Below are 16777 nucleotides of genomic sequence, written 5' to 3' on the forward strand. Positions count from 1 at the left end.
TGAAACTTTTCACCATAAAATACAATGAAAAACAAACTAAATAAGAAGAAGAATGGGAGGGAGGAAAAAAGGAAAGGAAAAGAGAAAGGGGGGGGGGGAGAATACAAAGCTCTCTCAGAGGTAAATCTTAACCCTTGTCTCTCACCGAAAGTGGTGGAGATCTCTCCAGCCCTGCCTCTCACTCAGGCTCTTACACCAGCCAGACATCACCTTTGTGTGCATACCCTCTTTAACCCAGAGCAGAGGACACCAAAGAACAAAACAAATCATAAACAAAAGCAAAGCAGATAAAAGAAGAAAGGAAGATAGAGATGATTTTAAAATGAAATGAAAAAGAGAGAAGATCTCCACATGTTTTGAATGACAACAAATCCAGGGGAAAGGTGGGGGGCAGGTAAGTAGCTTGCTCCCCCATTGCAGGTTCCCTATATTTACTTGACAGAAACGCCCTCTCTGTAAAAGAGCAGTAAAAGACTCACTTCCATCTGTTGGGGACAGAACTGGAATAACGAAGAAAACGTGTGTGTGGGCTGTATCCTGTGTCCCCTGTCCACCAGCACAGGAATGAACAGGTAAGTTTTAATATTGCACAACTGAAGAATCCAACACAACAGTTGTGCTAGAAGAAACTTGTGCAACAGATTGTACAATCTATTGTGTGGTGAAGTTACCAGCCACCTGCTTATGCTTTATTTTGTACAACAACAGTCCACTGGTGTGAAATACACACACACACACAAACTTTATTTTCCACCCTTCAACACAAGGTCCCAAGGGAGGTTACAACAAGTAAAACAGTTACAAGTTAAACAAGAAAGAGTAAAACTAAACCAAAACGCAGCATTGCACCTGGAAGGTAACCAATAGGCAGCTTATCTTTTAAATTTAAAAAACTTTTTAAAAAATTGAGTTTCTAATATACCAGAGATACAATTAGGATTCCCCTCCCCCGGGTCAACAGGACCCATCCATCACATATGATATTTCACTATATCAAAGTACAACTCAGAGAGCAAAGTAATAACAGGCAGCTGCTTTTCCTGACATCATTATCTTTAGTTATCAGACTGTTAATATTGTTTATTCTACACCACACCACAAACTGAGTTTATACTTCCCCACCAATTTCTAGGTTTGTTCAGTGTATCTGATGGGTCAAGCCATAATAAACTAGCTAGGTAACAAAACACTACTTCATATTTTTTTATCTTCAGATTTATTTATTTTTAAAATCTTCCTTTATATATCCTATTTCACCTGTAAAAGAGTTCAGCGTGGTATACATTGTTCTCCTCTCATGCTCTCCTCACAGCAACCCTGTGAGGTACTCCAGGCTGAGAGATATTGACTGGGTCCTAAGATGGAAGACCTCTTTGAACCCAAGTCTCCCATATCGTAGCCCAACACACTGATCACTAGTCTACTTTGGCTCTCAGGATCCTAAATTTACCTGATAGTTTAAGAGATAAGTATTTAGCCACTCTGGTCCACCTTTTTTTTCCAGGGGGTTGTGGGAGAGTTTTGTTTAATCACTCATTTGTTCAGTTTTATCCGAGTGCTAGAAAATTGGCAGTTTGAAATGTCCACATCTCTTAATCATTGGTCCCTTTATTGGGTTGGGGCCTGACTTAAGATGGGTCACAACAGCTGTACCACAACCATACAAATTTATGGTAAAAAAATATATTAAGAAATGAGTCCCCAGATGAAAACTGCTGCTCTAAATGAATTCATTACGTGCAAATAAACAAAGACCACTCCTCCACATGTGGTGGCCTTGAGGATTAAAGGCGTCACCTGGACTGAAGTTTTCATAGTTTCATTTGTGGGACTCCAGTGACCTCCCTCACTTTCTGATTCTTCAGAAGAGGTCTGGCTCTTGCTCAGTGACAGATCGCATGCTTTGTATCCAGAAGATCTCCTGTTCCATCCCTGCCATCTTCAAGTAGAGATGGCAAATACCCATGTCTTAAATCTTGGCAAGCTGCTACCAGTGAGTGGACAATTCTAAGGTAAAAGGAGCAATAGTCTGCCTTGGTATAAAGTATATTCCTATTACTTTGCTCCAGGAAAGCCAGATGAGATGAGCTCACCATCTGAGCTCAGAGATAAAAACTATGGAATCATGATGAGAGAGAGGTTCTCTTTGGCTTTAACGCTTACTAGCATCATCAGCCACATCCATTGCCACAGCTTCCAGTGCCTTTGGTACCCAATTGCAGTACCCGTTGGTGCCCTTCCAGTCCATTGCAACTAGGCCTGTTCCAAGGAAGAAGACGAAACCTCAGACCTGAATGGAAGGGGCAGGGGGAAGAAAGAAACATGGTCCAAAGGGCAGCGATGCCACTTACCTGCCTGGCTGCCCTCCATCCGTTTGCTCATTGTTGAGTCTGTAGGGGAGACAGCCATGCTGGTGGCTGATCCTGTTGAGAGGCTGGATGCCTCAGCTCCCTGCTTTCTGCAACTTGTCCTTTGCTGTGTTAACTAATCCAGCCTCTTGCTCCTCAGGTGTTGGCCCAGAAGCAGCTGCATCCAGTCTGTGGGCTGGCCACGTCTCTCCAATAGTGACTGGACTCTTCAACCCAGCCAAGAATCTTCCATGGGCAGAGCTCTCCAGTCTAAGCCTACCAGGTGTCCTTTGACAAACCATGGAGAGCCTTCCTCTCCTTGAGAGTCTCTGGGGTAGTTGTGCATGTGTGCATATTACGCCTGTGTGAGAATCCCTTCTCTTCAAGGCTCTTGCAGTATAGCAGGGCAGATTAGCCCTTAACGCTGTGTAAGCAGATGCCTATTTGTCATCCTCTTAATCTTTAGCCTCTCTCTCCAAAGGTGGAACCATCAGCCACACGAGAAGAGGCGAGGAAAGGTGCTGAAGACCCATCAGCGAGCCCGGGATGGTGCCAGGATGCTGTAACCAAAACCCACCTGTGACATTGAATCTGTCCGCACCATTTCTCTCCAATGCAGCTTTAACAAAACTGCTGCCAGGCCCTGCTCTCTCTCGGTGCTGCCATTCCCCAGGGGAATGATTACAGCTCATTTGTTCAGCCATCAGCTTGGAGGCCAGAGAGATGAAGGCTGCCTGTGTTCTCCAGACATTTGATCTACCTCTGCCCTGACCCCTCAACATCATCAACTTTTGCTCACGCCCTGAGACTCGATAGCAAACCTTTTAGGAAAGGCAAAGGGTCGGCCAACCTACAAAGGCAGCTGCTGATCAGAACTGAATATTTTATGGGGCATTTTCCCCCCAGGCAGGTGAATGCCCTGGATCCACAAGTAGACCCTGTGTTACTGATGGAAGAAAAGGTGGTACATGAGGAGTCACACCAAGGAGATCACATGGGAAGGAGGCCTCAAACTGAATTATGGAACTCCTGTGAAATTCTTGGAATGAAGCTCAACTGCAACCATGGTGTGGTTCACACTTCAGTCCAGGAAATGGATACTTTTGGTCCATCAACTCCCATCATCCTTGACCATTGGCCATCCTTGCTGGAGCTTATAGAGTTATAGTTCAACAATAATAGATGGCCACAGATTTCCCACCCCCTGTTTTACTTTTGCTTTATTTAAGGAGAAGCATGCACACAATTTTCCGCTCAATTGCTTGTTAATGAATCCTTTCTATGTCCTGGTCAAAACATGCCAAAGAACTGGCTTGATTGACAAGCACTTGAAATATTTTCTTTCCCCACCCCTATTTGATTTAATATTAACCGTGATGAATTAACAGTGAAGCCTTATGCTTAGTTGCCCAGAACTAATCCCCAGTGTGTTCAGTGGAGCTTAACAGTACAATCCTGTGCATGTCTACTCAGAAGTAAGCACAATTAAGTTCCATAGGACTTATTCCCAGTTTAAATGGTTGTGGGATTCCAACTTCAATCACTCTGAAACCTGCAAGTCTGGCTGAACTTAGGTTTTTGATATTTCACTTTGACTTACATGGTGACGATATTCTGGTGCTCGTCTTTGTTTAGTTTTTAGCCTCTGATGCTATAGGAAAAATCTAGTGCAGGGAAGGCAAGAGAAAAGGGTGAGGGGCTATCACCTACACTGCTGCCACCAGCCAGACCTCAATATCTCTTCTCTGCAATCTGCCAACTAATCCATTTACTCTGTGTAAGCAAGGAGGGGGGCAAAAGATAACAGAGCAGGCCTGTAGGGAGTCTGCTAGTTTAACAAAAACAATTAGCCCCAGGATTGAGATAGCTGCTCTGAGTCAGTCAATCCCTGTGACCAGTCAGAGGCCAGATGGTGATGGATGCTTCATCAGCCATTAGTGACAAGGTCATAATTAGTCTGCAGCCCTGATCTCTCCCTCTCTCCCTCCCTCCCTCCCCCAACCCCCAGTGATCGCTCTCTTCAGGAGATGCCCAGTCTCACATGGCTAACCCCTTGTGAACATTTGCACTAGTGCAAAACAGTTGTCTGGCATGGTGCCATGAAATGTAGTCATTCAGCTATTGCACCCCCCCCAAGTTGTTCCATTTGTTTGATAGGCTCACATGTGCAAATAAGTTATTCCACGTACAGTTTCTCAATCAACTCCATTCTGCCACCATAACATTTCCAATCTAAGAGAACTAGGACACCAGTGTGATAATCCAACATGGTGTGGTAGTAGTATTATGTTAGTGCAGGATCTGTGTTCAAATCCCTACTTGGTCATGAAGCTCACTGGAGTGAGCCTGGGCCTAGGCTACCCCACAAGGTTGTTGTGAGGATAAAAAGCAGGCGAAGACCTGGAGCTCCTGGAGTGGAAATTAGTATAGAAATTTAAGAACAAAATGTAGCAACAACAAAAAAAAAACCTCACAATCTGCAAAATGCCTGGCTTTATTATGCACATATTTCAGCCCAGATATACACAATCCACACCAATTTCTTCATGTGAATAACTGTCCGCAAACCCAAGGCATGTGCTTGTATCTACCTACATCAAATTTGTGGTGGAGATCTATTACTCGATTGCAAGCTTTTTTCTACAGCTCATATGCGAATAAAGAGTTAGCTCCAACTTGAACAGTGTGATTTTCTGCTAGCTAGCTCCTGACACTTGACCCCCAGAGAGGTCACGTCAGTGTTGCTAACGCAGCAAAAACAACGCATGAGGCATTTACAAGTTACCAGTCTCTGCAACCACAGCAAGTGTTGTGATTCTCCAGAATCTCCCCATTGTCTCTCAAGGCAGATGCTAACAACAAGGCTTGCAGTCTCCCATTTCGGCATTCAGTCAAGCAAGGGAACTGTCCATGGTACGAACCGTTGTGAATTTGATGTTGAGCAAGAGAGCAGCTGGCTAGAAGCTCGCCAGGTCTAGGGACTAGTCTACAAAGGTTCTTCCACCAGCAACTTCCAAGCAATTCCAAGGGTTTCAATTCTTAGCTTGGTTGCCCTGTCCCTTCCTGGAGAACTAAGGTCCATGACCATGAAGGTGATGACCTACAAGAAATGTCCTATGAACATTGCACTGCCAAGTTTCCATTCAGGTTCACGCTATGGCACATTTTGCTTCTTGGGGACCAGGTAGTCATTGTCAGGGGTGAGCCCAGTTGTGGCAAATAGCCCCCCAAAATGCTGCACATTCCCCTGAGTGGGGTACAACCTTGGGGTGTGATCTCAAGGGTTCTCTACAGGTTCCCTATTCCCCCCTATTCCTGGCTCCTGCTAGCCCCAATATCCAGTTCTCTATTAATAAGGAGGTTTTGTCTGTTTCCAGCTCTGAAAGGTGGCAGGGCCTGACACTCAAACTAGCCTACCTCATAGGGTCGTTGTGAGGGCAGAAAGGGATAATCCTATAATCAAGAAGGACACTGACAAACTGGAACGTGTCCAGAGGAGGGCAACCAAAATGGTCAAAGGCCTGGAAACGATGCCTTATGAGGAACGGCTAAGGGAGCTGGGCATGTTTAGCCTGGAGAAGAGGAGGTTAAGGGGTGATAGGATAGCCATGTTCAAATATATAAAAGGATGTCACATAGAGGAGGGAGAAAGGTTGTTTTCTGCTGCTCCAGAGAAGCGGACACGAAGCAATGGATCCAAACTACAAGAAAGAAGATTCCACCTAAACATTAGGAAGAACTTCCTGACAGTAAGAGCTGTTCGACAGTGGAATTTGCTGCCAAGGAGTGTGGTGGAGTCTCCTTCTTTGGAGGTCTTTAAGCAGAGGCTTGACAATCATATGTCAGGAGTGCTCTGATGGTGTTTCCTGCTTGGCAGGGGGTTGGACTCAATGGCCCTTGTGGTCTCTTCCAACTCTATGATTCTATGATTCTGTATATGTTGCCCTGACATTTTGGGGGAAAGGACAGAATACAGCCGTCATAACCCTAATTGACAATGTGATTATCCCACTCAACCACTTCCCATCCTCCCTGACCTAACTCTGTCCAAGACATGTTTGGCTATTTGTTCCTTTGCACTGCAGGCTCCACCAGACTGAGCTATTCCCAGATTAATATAAGCCCTATTGAGAAAGCCTCCATGAATTCTCCTCTGTCAGTCCTCTTGCAGGGGCATGTAATGAACAGAGCCCTGCTGATACCTCAAGGAGTTCACTTCTTTTTTCGTTGTTTATTGAAAGCTGTGGATTTTTCAGTCCCAAAAAATCATGAACCAGTGTCAGAGCCCTATTTGTGAAGGCACGCAGGGGAAAAATATAGAGAGTTGAATGTATCAGTTGCTTTCAGTGTTGGCTTTTTTATGTCATTGTATTTGAATATTGTTTAATATTCCTATTTTTGTGTCATCCCATACACAAGGTGGCACACCAAAAAATGATACTTATAGAACCAGATTTATCTATCTATTTTTGTGACCCTGGAATAGTCCCCTGGTGGATCCCTTTGTGGAGAAAGATATTTTCCCCTGTGGAGGAGCCAAAGGAGTGAGATAGGTGACCCAATGAGAACCAGGAAGGGTGCATAGCAGGTCTGATGCACCTGAGAGGAGTCCTGCAGGCCAGGTGGAGATGCTTGGAAAACCACACTCAGTCCCTGACATAGACTACAACATTGTGACATGCTTAGCTAGTTTAGTTGGTTAGAGTGTGGTGCTGATAACACCAAGGTTGCAGGTTCGATCCCCATAAGGGACAGCTGCATATTCCTGCAGTGGACTAGATGATCCTCAGGGTCCCTTACAATTGTATTCTGTGATTCTGTGTGCACCCTTAATGGAGAAGATATATTCCATGATACGACTGATGCTTTTGTATTGTATGTGCTCCAGTTTGCCAGGGTCCTTCAGACACACCCCACCCCCTGGACCTGAACACAAGACCCTTGGTCACTTGAACCCGGGCCAGCCTTCTTCCCAAAGCTGGCTGATCTGTGCCACTTGGTTGCGGCAACAGCAGGCAGCCTGTGCAGCAGGGCAGGATTGCTGGAGTAGAATTATCTCTCATTACATGGAGAAGTCATTAACTTCCCTTCTCCCTCCTGGAAGGGTTGGTAATTAATTGCTTATGGAGGGAGCTTGGGGGAAGGGTCCTGGAGGGGTCTTTAATTACCACTTTGTGTTATGCTTCCTAAAACCCCTTAGCGCTAGGGCTTAGTTGCTTAAAGGGGCTTTAGCTGGAAAGAGTGCCCTCCCTTCCCCATGTTTCCAGATTTGTTTTAGAGAGCACAGCACACTCCTGTGCTTTGGAATGAAGGTTCCTGCACAGTGGAGGGTGAATGGAGGTTAGGGTACACAGAGCAGCCTGGTCAATATACAGACAGCTGCCGCTCCAATTTCCATACAAATTAGCAGAGTGCTCTTCCATCTTTGGTTCACAGATATTTGCTGGACTACACCTCCCATCATCCGGAGTCATCTTAGCCAAAGTGAGGGATGATGGGAGTTATAGTCCAACAATATATGGGGGCTCAAGTCAAAGCAAACCAATTTCGTGACATAATAATAATAATAATAATAATAATAATAATAATAATAATAATAATATCTTTATTGTCATTGTCCCCCCTCGGGGACAACGAAATTACTTGGCTGCTCCATCCACCCAGGTAGGGCACTCCACACAAAATCAAAACAACTATAAAAACACTAATTAAAACAATACAGTATAATACAGCAAGGAAGATTAGTCCAGGCTTCCCATTCAGGGCCGAGATCGCTCTGGAGAAGAAGTTGTTCTTAAGACGGCTCGTTCTTGTCTTCATCGTCCTGTATCTCCGTCCCGACGGCAGGAGCTCGAAGAGACAGTGACCAGGATGCGATGGATCTTTTACTATGTCCAGTGCCTTCCTATGGTACCTTGTGGCATAAATCTGCTCTAAGGTGGAGAGTGGGCAGCCAACAATGCTCTCTGCTGCCTTAACAACTCTGCACAACCCCATCCTGTCCTGGGTAGTAATAGGGGTGTGTGGAATCCCCCAGAGAAATCTCACTCGGTTAACCAAAGCTGTTTGTTCCCACTGTCTCTTTATCTACCTGCAGTGTAGAGATGAGAGGGTCAGGCTACAACTGGCGAGACCCATGGTCAAATCCTCACTCAGCCGTGACACTCAAAAAGATGATTTTGGACCAGTCACTATTACCCAGGCTGGCCTTCCTCACAAAGTTGTTGTGAGGATAAAGTTAAGCGGGGGAACCACGCCACCTTGGAGAAAATATAGGATAAAAATGGAGTGGTTTTGTGGGCCATCTCTCCACCATCAGTTTTCTTTCTCATCTTTCCTTCCTCAAACAGAAGGGAGAGGAATAGTATCCTGACCAACAGTTCCAACAAACAAAAGAAAAGTCAGGGTGACGAACATGAATTCTACTTACAACATATACACGAAATGTAATATGGTATGTTAAAATCATACCTACATACACAGTAATAAAATATCACATCAAAAACTTCTCAGTCATCAACCACAAACATGAATCAACTAGTTCATATAATGTCCTTGCCTAACTGAGAGCCATGAGCTCTCTTAATGGAAATTACCAGACATATTTCGACTAGAAGTCTTCTTTGGTGCATACCTTAAAATAGATCCAGAAGGGGTAATAGTTCCAGCCTGCCTCATATATAGCAAAAGAAATAATAGAATCATAGAAATGTAGAGTTGGAAGGGATCCCCGAGGGTCATCTAGCCTGACCCCCTTCTATGCAGGAATCTCAACTAAAGCATCCATGACAAATGGCCATCCAATCTTCTGCTGTTTAGGTAATCAGGTAACAAACAAATATTATGTAATATTAAAAATATCCAAGCCTCTTCTACTCAGACAGTGGAGTTTGAATATGGTACTTACCTTATTTGAATATTCAGATAACAAACATTCCTTCAGGAATCTATATCTATTTATATGTGTTTCCTGCTACCTTGAAGTGCTGACTACATGATGATGATGATGATGATGATGATGATGATAATAATTTTATTTATACCCTGCCCTCCCTGGCCAGGGTGGCTAACACCAGTAAAATTACAATAAAAAAAAAAAATAAATCAATTTAAAATAGAGGTTGAAATATAATTTAAAATGCAGCCCATAGATCAAAACCATAAGGGGAGGGAAACATAAGGGTCAGACTGAGTCCAAACCAAAGGCCAGGTGGAACAGCTCCATCTTGCAGGCCCTGCGGTAAAGATGTCAAATCCCGCAGGGCCCTGGTCTTGTGACAGAGCGTTCCACCAAGTTGGGGCTGGTACTGAAAAGGCCCTGGCCCTAGTTGAAACCAATCTAACCACCTTGCGACTTGGGACCTCCAAGGTGTTGTCATTTGTGGACCTTAAAGTCCTCTGTGGGGCATAGCAGGAGAGGTGGTCCTGTAGGTACGTGGGTCCTCCAAATGTTAGATTACAACATCCATCATCCCAGACCATTTGGCATGCTGGCTTGGGTGATGTAAACTGGTGTCAAAAAATCTATAGGGCACCACAGGTTCACTGTTCTACTTAAAATAAGACTGGGCTGTAAAAATGCTTAAGTGTGGCCGGATCGTGTCCCTAGCATTCCGTGTTTTGAGATGCACCAACTCAAAGGCATGTCAGAGGTGAGTCAAAGCCAGGGAGCTGTGCTGCTCCTTCCTGGTCAACAGCAGCCCCCACCCCACCCCGGAGTCCATCCACTTGCAAACAGCAGCAGGGTTTATTTACAAGAAGATAAGACTATCAAAGCTCTCAAATCTCAAAATGTGCTAGGCTGTCAGAGCTGGTGTTACTGTCATAACCTGTTACATCATCATCAGGGACACCTAGGTGTGTGATGGCGGGGGGAGGTAGCGGTAAATAGCGGGGAGGAGGAAGAAGGATCAAGCTTTGGCAAAGTGTTCGTGTCAGCACTTCGGAAACAAAGGAGATGCTCTATATATACACACCAGCTTAATTTCACGAGATCCCTGCCTCTTGATAGCGCTGCACCTCATGACCAGTTTTGATGAGGGCAGAACTCCATGCTTAAGTGCAATGCAGGTCTACTGTCAAGAGGAACGCCTCTTGGTCAAGTTATCCACATCCCTCTTTCTGTAATGCAGGGGTGGTGAAGGACCATTCATGGAGCCATCTGTGATGGAAGCTTGCCTGATTCGTTTTGCAAGGATTCTGACGGCCCGTGGGAGGACCAACCGGCCATTTTGCACAGCAACTTCTCCCATCTTCTCAGCAGCCCTGTTCTCTGCAACCCACCCACCTCTGTCCCGGCTGCAGCTCTGCCGTATGACACAGTAAACTGGGTGCCCCCTTCACCTCCTCCCATGAGAATTAGGCCCCTCTGTGCACTGCTCCTGACCTAGATCCCCGGCAGCCACCATCTGCGGCCGCAGCCACCTTCCTGCCCTTCGCAGAATGATGGCGGTGGGTTAATTCAGGGAGGAATCAGCTGTCAGCTTCCTCTCCTCCAATCCCTTTGATGGGGCTTAGGCACTCTGAGATAATTTAGAACACCCAGAGACCCACAGCCCCTCACTCCCTGCTCCATCCTGTCAAGACCCCAGGGATGCGGGGTGGGAGAGGAAAGAGCAATTTCTTAGGCTGCGGATACATTGCCGGCTGAGAATGCAGCTGTGTCCTTCTTCCTCCCCAAATTCAATTGAAGCTGGTCTGGGAAGGGAGGAGAACATGACAAAACTAGGCATTTACTTTTAAAATACGATGGGATAGATGCGGATTGCAGTTAACCAGCGTACACCACTTCCTTAATCCTAAGCAGTCGGTGTAGTGTAAATGGGTGTATGTAAACAGCCTTAAGGGATGCGGGTGGCACTGTGGGTTAAACCACAGAGCCTAGGACTTGCCAATCAGAAGGTTGGCGGTTCGAATCCCCGCGACAGGGTGAGCTCCCATTGCTTGGTCCCTGCTCCTGCCAACCTAGCAGTTCAAAAGCACATCAACATGCAAGTAGATAAATAGGTACCACTGCAGTGGGAAGGTAAACAGCGTTTCCGTGCGCTGCTCTGGTTCGCCAGAAGCGGCTTAGTCATGCTGGTCACATGACCCAGAAGCTGTACGCCGGCTCCCTCAGCCAATAAAGCAAGATGAGCGCTGCAACCTCAGAGTCGGTCATAACTGGACCTAATGATCAGGGGTCCCTTTACCTTTTTACACAGCCTTAATGTGTGCACTTTCTTTTCTGCATTTAGTCTAATGTTGAATGCACTGAGGGCCTTTGGTCATTGGCACATCTTTGTTCAATGCAATATATGCACAGACTCAATACCACCCTTTACCTGGCATAGATGCCCATGTTTAATCAAACAGTGAGAAAACACTGGATGCTGTGGACACGATTCAGCCAGTATTAAGCATCCTAAAGGTAAAGGGACCCCTGACCATTAGGTCCAGTCACAGACGACTCTGGGGTTGTGGCACTCATCTTGCTTTATTGGCTGAGGGAGCCAGCGTACCTTAGCATGACTAAGCCACTTCTGTTGAACCAGAGCAGCGCATGGAAACGCCATTTACCTTCCCGCCGAAATGGTACCTATTTATCTACTTGCACTTTGATGTGCTTTTGAACTGCTAGGTTGGCAGGAGCAGGGACCAAGCAATGGGAGCTCACCCCGTCACGGGGATTCTAACCACTGACCTTCTGATTGGCAAGCCCTAGGCTCTGTGGTTTATCCCACAGCACCACCTGTGTCCCTATTAAGCATCCTATGCATGTCTATTTAGAACAAAGATGGGGATGCTGTGGCCCTACAGATGTTGCTGAACTCCATCTCCCATCGACCACAGTCAGTGTGGCCAATAGTCGGGAATCATAGGAGTTGTAGTTCAACAACATCTGAGTGCCGCAAGTTCCTCACCGCCTCCAGAGGTGAATGTTTACATTCTCAATAAAATGCATTCAAAAGAACTGAATTACCAATGATTAAAGAATCATTTTGTCTCCATCATCACGTTATATATGACCGCTCTCTCTGAACAGACTTTCTAGGCATCCATAAAAATCTGACAATTTGCTTCTATGATCACATATAAACCTTTGTTGGTTTCCGTGTAGTGGGTAGCATGAGCAGATAATGTGCCAGACCTTCCACTTTTTTTTTTTGTCCATAAATGCTGATAAACTCATTCACTCTTGTATTTTTCATCCAATAATGCCAAGATGATGGCTTGGAAGCCTAACACGTGAACGCTTTTCTCAAACATAATAGGTTCTAACAATTCTAATAAATACCTTTAGAGGCAAATATTAACAGTTAAGTTCACTAGCAATGGTTTATTTGCAGGGCTGTTCTGACTCTTAACAGCTTTGAAACAGGCAGAAATTCAGTTGGTGAAGCTTCTCCCATCATTGCATCTCCATGTTGCAGGAAAACCTTACAGGGTAAATTTTTGCTTGCTGAAATTGGAATAGGAATCGGTGGCCCTCCATATGTTATGGGAGTCCAGCTCCCATCAGCCCCAGCTAGCATAGCCCATGGTCAGGCATGATGGGAGTTGTAGTCTAGCAACATCTGGAGGCCCACAAGATCCCTGTGCTAAGCGCTGCCAGAAACAAAGGTGGTGGCCTTTTCCCAAGACAAATGATGGCGTAAACAAGCCCTCGGCAAGACCTCCTTCCCATTCTGCCTTCTGAATTCCTGTGCTAACTAGTAGGCCGCCTTTGCTTAGGACAGCTTTGTACAGCTCTGCATTACATGCTGACTTGGCTAATTTGTGCCCTGGTTGATCTTACCTCAGCTCAGTCAGTAAAAAGCCAGCTCTAGGGTGGGGATTTGGGGGGGGGCAAGGGATTAGCATGGCCACCATCTGTCACTAGGCCAATAATCATCAACTGAAGCAAATCCAATCATCTTGGAATGAATATATATATATATATATATATATATATATATATATATATATATCGGGGGTTTTGGTGACAGTACTCAAGTCATCAGTGGGGAGCAGCTCATGGAAGCCATTTTGTGCTGGCACCCACGGCACTTATATCAATCTATGAGCACCGTCACCTCATTACGGTGTGAGGACAGACATGAGATGAGATACGACAGGGACCAATGCTGCCCTTGTGCCTTTTAAAAGGAAGCTGACTGTGAGCAGAGATACTCGCACTGGCATTTTGTCCTAGAGTTACAAAGCAACTTTGGAAGACTTGGAAAAGCTGCTGGTCAGTGGCAGAGCATCTGATGTGCATGCAGAAGGTCCCAGGTTCACTTTCCTGACATCTCCAGGTTAGGACTGAGAGAGAACTCTGCCTGAAATCCTAAAGAGTCACTGGCAACCAGTGTGTATGTAGACCAGTGTTTCCTAACCTTTGGCCTCTAGCTGTTTTTGGACTACAACTCCCATCATCCCTAGCTAGCAAGACCCAGTGGTCAGGGATGATGGGAATTGTAGTCCATAAACAGCTGGAGACCAAAGGTTGGGAAACCCTGATGTAGACAATACTTGGCAAGATGGATCAATGACATGACTCGGTAAAAACAGCACTCTGCTTCCTAGGAAGCCAAGTAAGATTGTCTTCCATGAACGTGGTTTTAACAGTGAGTCCATAAGTGTCTGTGGAGGCTAATTCTGGATCCACATGTCCTTCCACAGTGGGGACATAGGTTTCCAGGCAGGAGTTGATCACGGTAAGGGTTTGCCAAACATGCCTTCCTCTTAGCACGATTCTCCCTTTCATCTTGAGTTCAAGTGTCTTCAGAGCCCATGACACCTTTGGTAAAGGCTGTTCTCCAACTGGAGCTCTCGCAGGCCAGTGTTTCCCAGTTGTTGGTGTTTATACTACATTTTTTAAAGATTTGCCTTGAGAGAGTCTTTAAACCTCTTTTGTTGACCACCAGCATTGCGCTTTCCATTTTTATAAGTTCGGAATAGAGTAGTTGCTTTGGGAGACAATAATTCGGAACTCGGTTTTTGCATAGCATGCATACACGCATCATGATTCGCTATATCTTTCCAGGTCAAAAATTATGAAACCGATATCACAATATAGACTTCAGACCAGTTTTGGACAATATATCAATATTTTGCCCTGCCCTAGAGTTAAGCACATGACACCAGCATGCACAGGATAGTTAAACTCAATGGCTGTGCAGAGGCAAGTCAGCACATTGGGGAATGGACCAGCTTTTCCCCAGCGAAAACCCACATTCCCTTAGGGGTAACCTGGGGGGGGGCATGTAGGCTGGTGGTGGGCAGATCAGAAGCCTGGAATGGGTGAAGCCAGAGTCAGAAGTGGTCCTGGCCCCCTCTCTGCTCTCATTCTGCCACCCTGTTTCTCTCTCTTGTTTTCTGCTACTACCACCCTCCCACGCACCCTCCCCACCCAGCAGACTGCCAGAGGAAGAACAGATGACAAATGACAAATTACAGCTACAAATTGTAAAATCAATGAAAAATTATTTACAAAAAAACCCCACCATACATCTCTCCTGCTTATCCAGTGCTTGGCCAAAGAAAACGAGGCCTCCTTGGTGGGTTTTTTGAGCCCTGAGCGGCCGCCGAGACCATATAACACCAGTCTTGAAAGACCTACATTGGCTCCCAGTATGTTTCTGAGCACAATTCAAAGTGTTGGTGCTGACCTTTAAAGCCTAAACGGCCGCGGTCCAGTATATCTGAAGGAGCGTCTCCACCCCCATCATTCTGCCCGGACACTGAGGTCCAGCGCCGAGGGCCTTCTGGTGGTTCCCTCACTACGGGAAGCCAAGTTACAGGGAACCAGGCAGAGAGCCTTTTCAGTAGTGACACCCACCCTGTGGAACGCCCTCCCACCAGACGTCAAAGAAAACAACAGCTACCAGACTTTTAGAAGACATCTGAAGGCAGCCCTGTTTAGGGAAGCTTTTAATGTTTGATGTATTACAGTATTTTAATATTTTTTTGGAAGCTGCCCAGAGTGGCTGGGGAAGCCCAGTCAGATGGGTGGGGTATAAATAATAAATTATTATTATTATTATTATTATTATTATTATTATTATTATTATTATTATTACTGAGCAACCCTTCTGTTAGAGAAGGCATCTCCTCCAGGTGTCTGAGCACTGCAGACCTACATAATCTAACACTGAGGCAAGGGAGCAAATGTTAAATCCAGCATGTTGGTGGGGTCACGGCTGATATTTGTGACAGACTCTGGGGCAGATGCTGCAGGATTATGGAGCCTAAAACTTCCGAACTGGCTCCTGCAGCCGGCAGAGAAAATTTAATTACTAATTTACTAATTACAAGGAGACACCCCTGTCAGCTGTTTCAAAAATCACAGCTTGGCCCTGCTGGTGCCCTGGCGTGTGGTTCAGAGAGCAGGAGGAAGGGGGGGGGGAGTTGGGTGGCAAGGGGCAGACTCTGCCTTCTCAGGGTTATATCTTTGTCCTTGAAAAACACTTCCTTCCTACTTTATGTTCTCTTTCATTTTGTCAGGCTGTGCTGTGCACACACAATACCTTTAGAGCACATTCAAGGCACAATCTTTCCCTCTGAGAATTCTGGGCACTGTAGTTCATTAAGCATTGCTGGGAATTGTGACTCTGTGAGGAGCAAACTGCAGTACTCAGAATCCTTTCAGGGGTAATGGAATATGCTTTGGCTGTAAGGTCTTTAAGGTTTTCCCAAAACTCCTCATTTTTGTGACCTGCATCCCCTTGTTTCTTTTTTATAATTTTATTACATTTTCTGTTTTATCATTTAGAATATTCATTTAGCCAACCTTAAAATATCAGCGACTTCCCATCTTCTCCTTCCATGGTTCATTTTGCATAACATAAATCCCTGCATATTTTAAATAAACCAGGCCATTCAGTATTCCATTATTACACCCACCAAAAATTATTTACACTGTTGAATTTATCTTAATGATGCCAATGTTTTCAGGTGTACACAATCCCCCCCCCCATATATTCAATAAACATTTTCGAATCTTCTTTAAACGTATGCTCTTCTTGCTCTCTTTATATGTTAGATCCGCAAGCTGCACATACGCCATCAGTTTAAATTGCCATTCTTCTTTAGTTGGGACCTCGCTCGTTTTCCATTTTTGGGCTAACGAAACACGGGCCGCAGTAGTGGCACACACAAATAACCCTTTTTGACACCTGGGAATTTCCATCTGAATTATCCCCAACCAAAAGGACTCTGTGTGGGGTTTTTTTGGAAAAGTGTTTTTAAACCATTTTTAAAAAATTCATTATAAATTAATTCCCAGTACTGCATCCCCTTGTTTCACGTGGAAGGGCTGTGGCCACCACACCTTCCATTGTGGAGGAAGCCCTGCTAAGAATAGCCTTTGGTGTGAGAACTGGGAGCAGGGTTTTACTGGGGATGGCCCCCTCTTGTTGCCTTAATTATCAAATACCTAGCATTCATTGCCAACAAGACATGGCACA

At 45.3% G+C, this 16777-nt stretch overlaps 1 protein-coding gene across 2 annotated transcripts in view; it reads left to right on the forward strand.

Annotated features, from left to right (window-relative positions):
* Nucleotides 1-3548, forward strand: part of MYO9A (myosin IXA) — a 174924-nt gene extending 171376 nt beyond the window's left edge. The window contains exons 36-37 of one of the 2 annotated variants that reach the window (XR_014162892.1): nt 1866-2012; nt 2830-2925. Coding sequence is in view for 1 of the 2 variants with exons in the window: in XM_081888342.1 (XP_081744468.1) it covers nt 2830-2931 (102 nt within the window). In the remaining variant the exon portion in view is untranslated. Of the gene's footprint in view, nt 1-1865; nt 2013-2829 lie in introns of both variants that reach the window. The other variant, XM_081888342.1, reaches the window with a different exon arrangement.
* Nucleotides 3549-16777: the final 13229 nt, after the last annotated feature.

Source organism: Podarcis melisellensis, assembly GCF_964234715.1.
Source record: "Podarcis melisellensis genome assembly, chromosome: 14".
NCBI lineage: Eukaryota > Metazoa > Chordata > Lepidosauria > Squamata > Lacertidae > Podarcis > Podarcis melisellensis.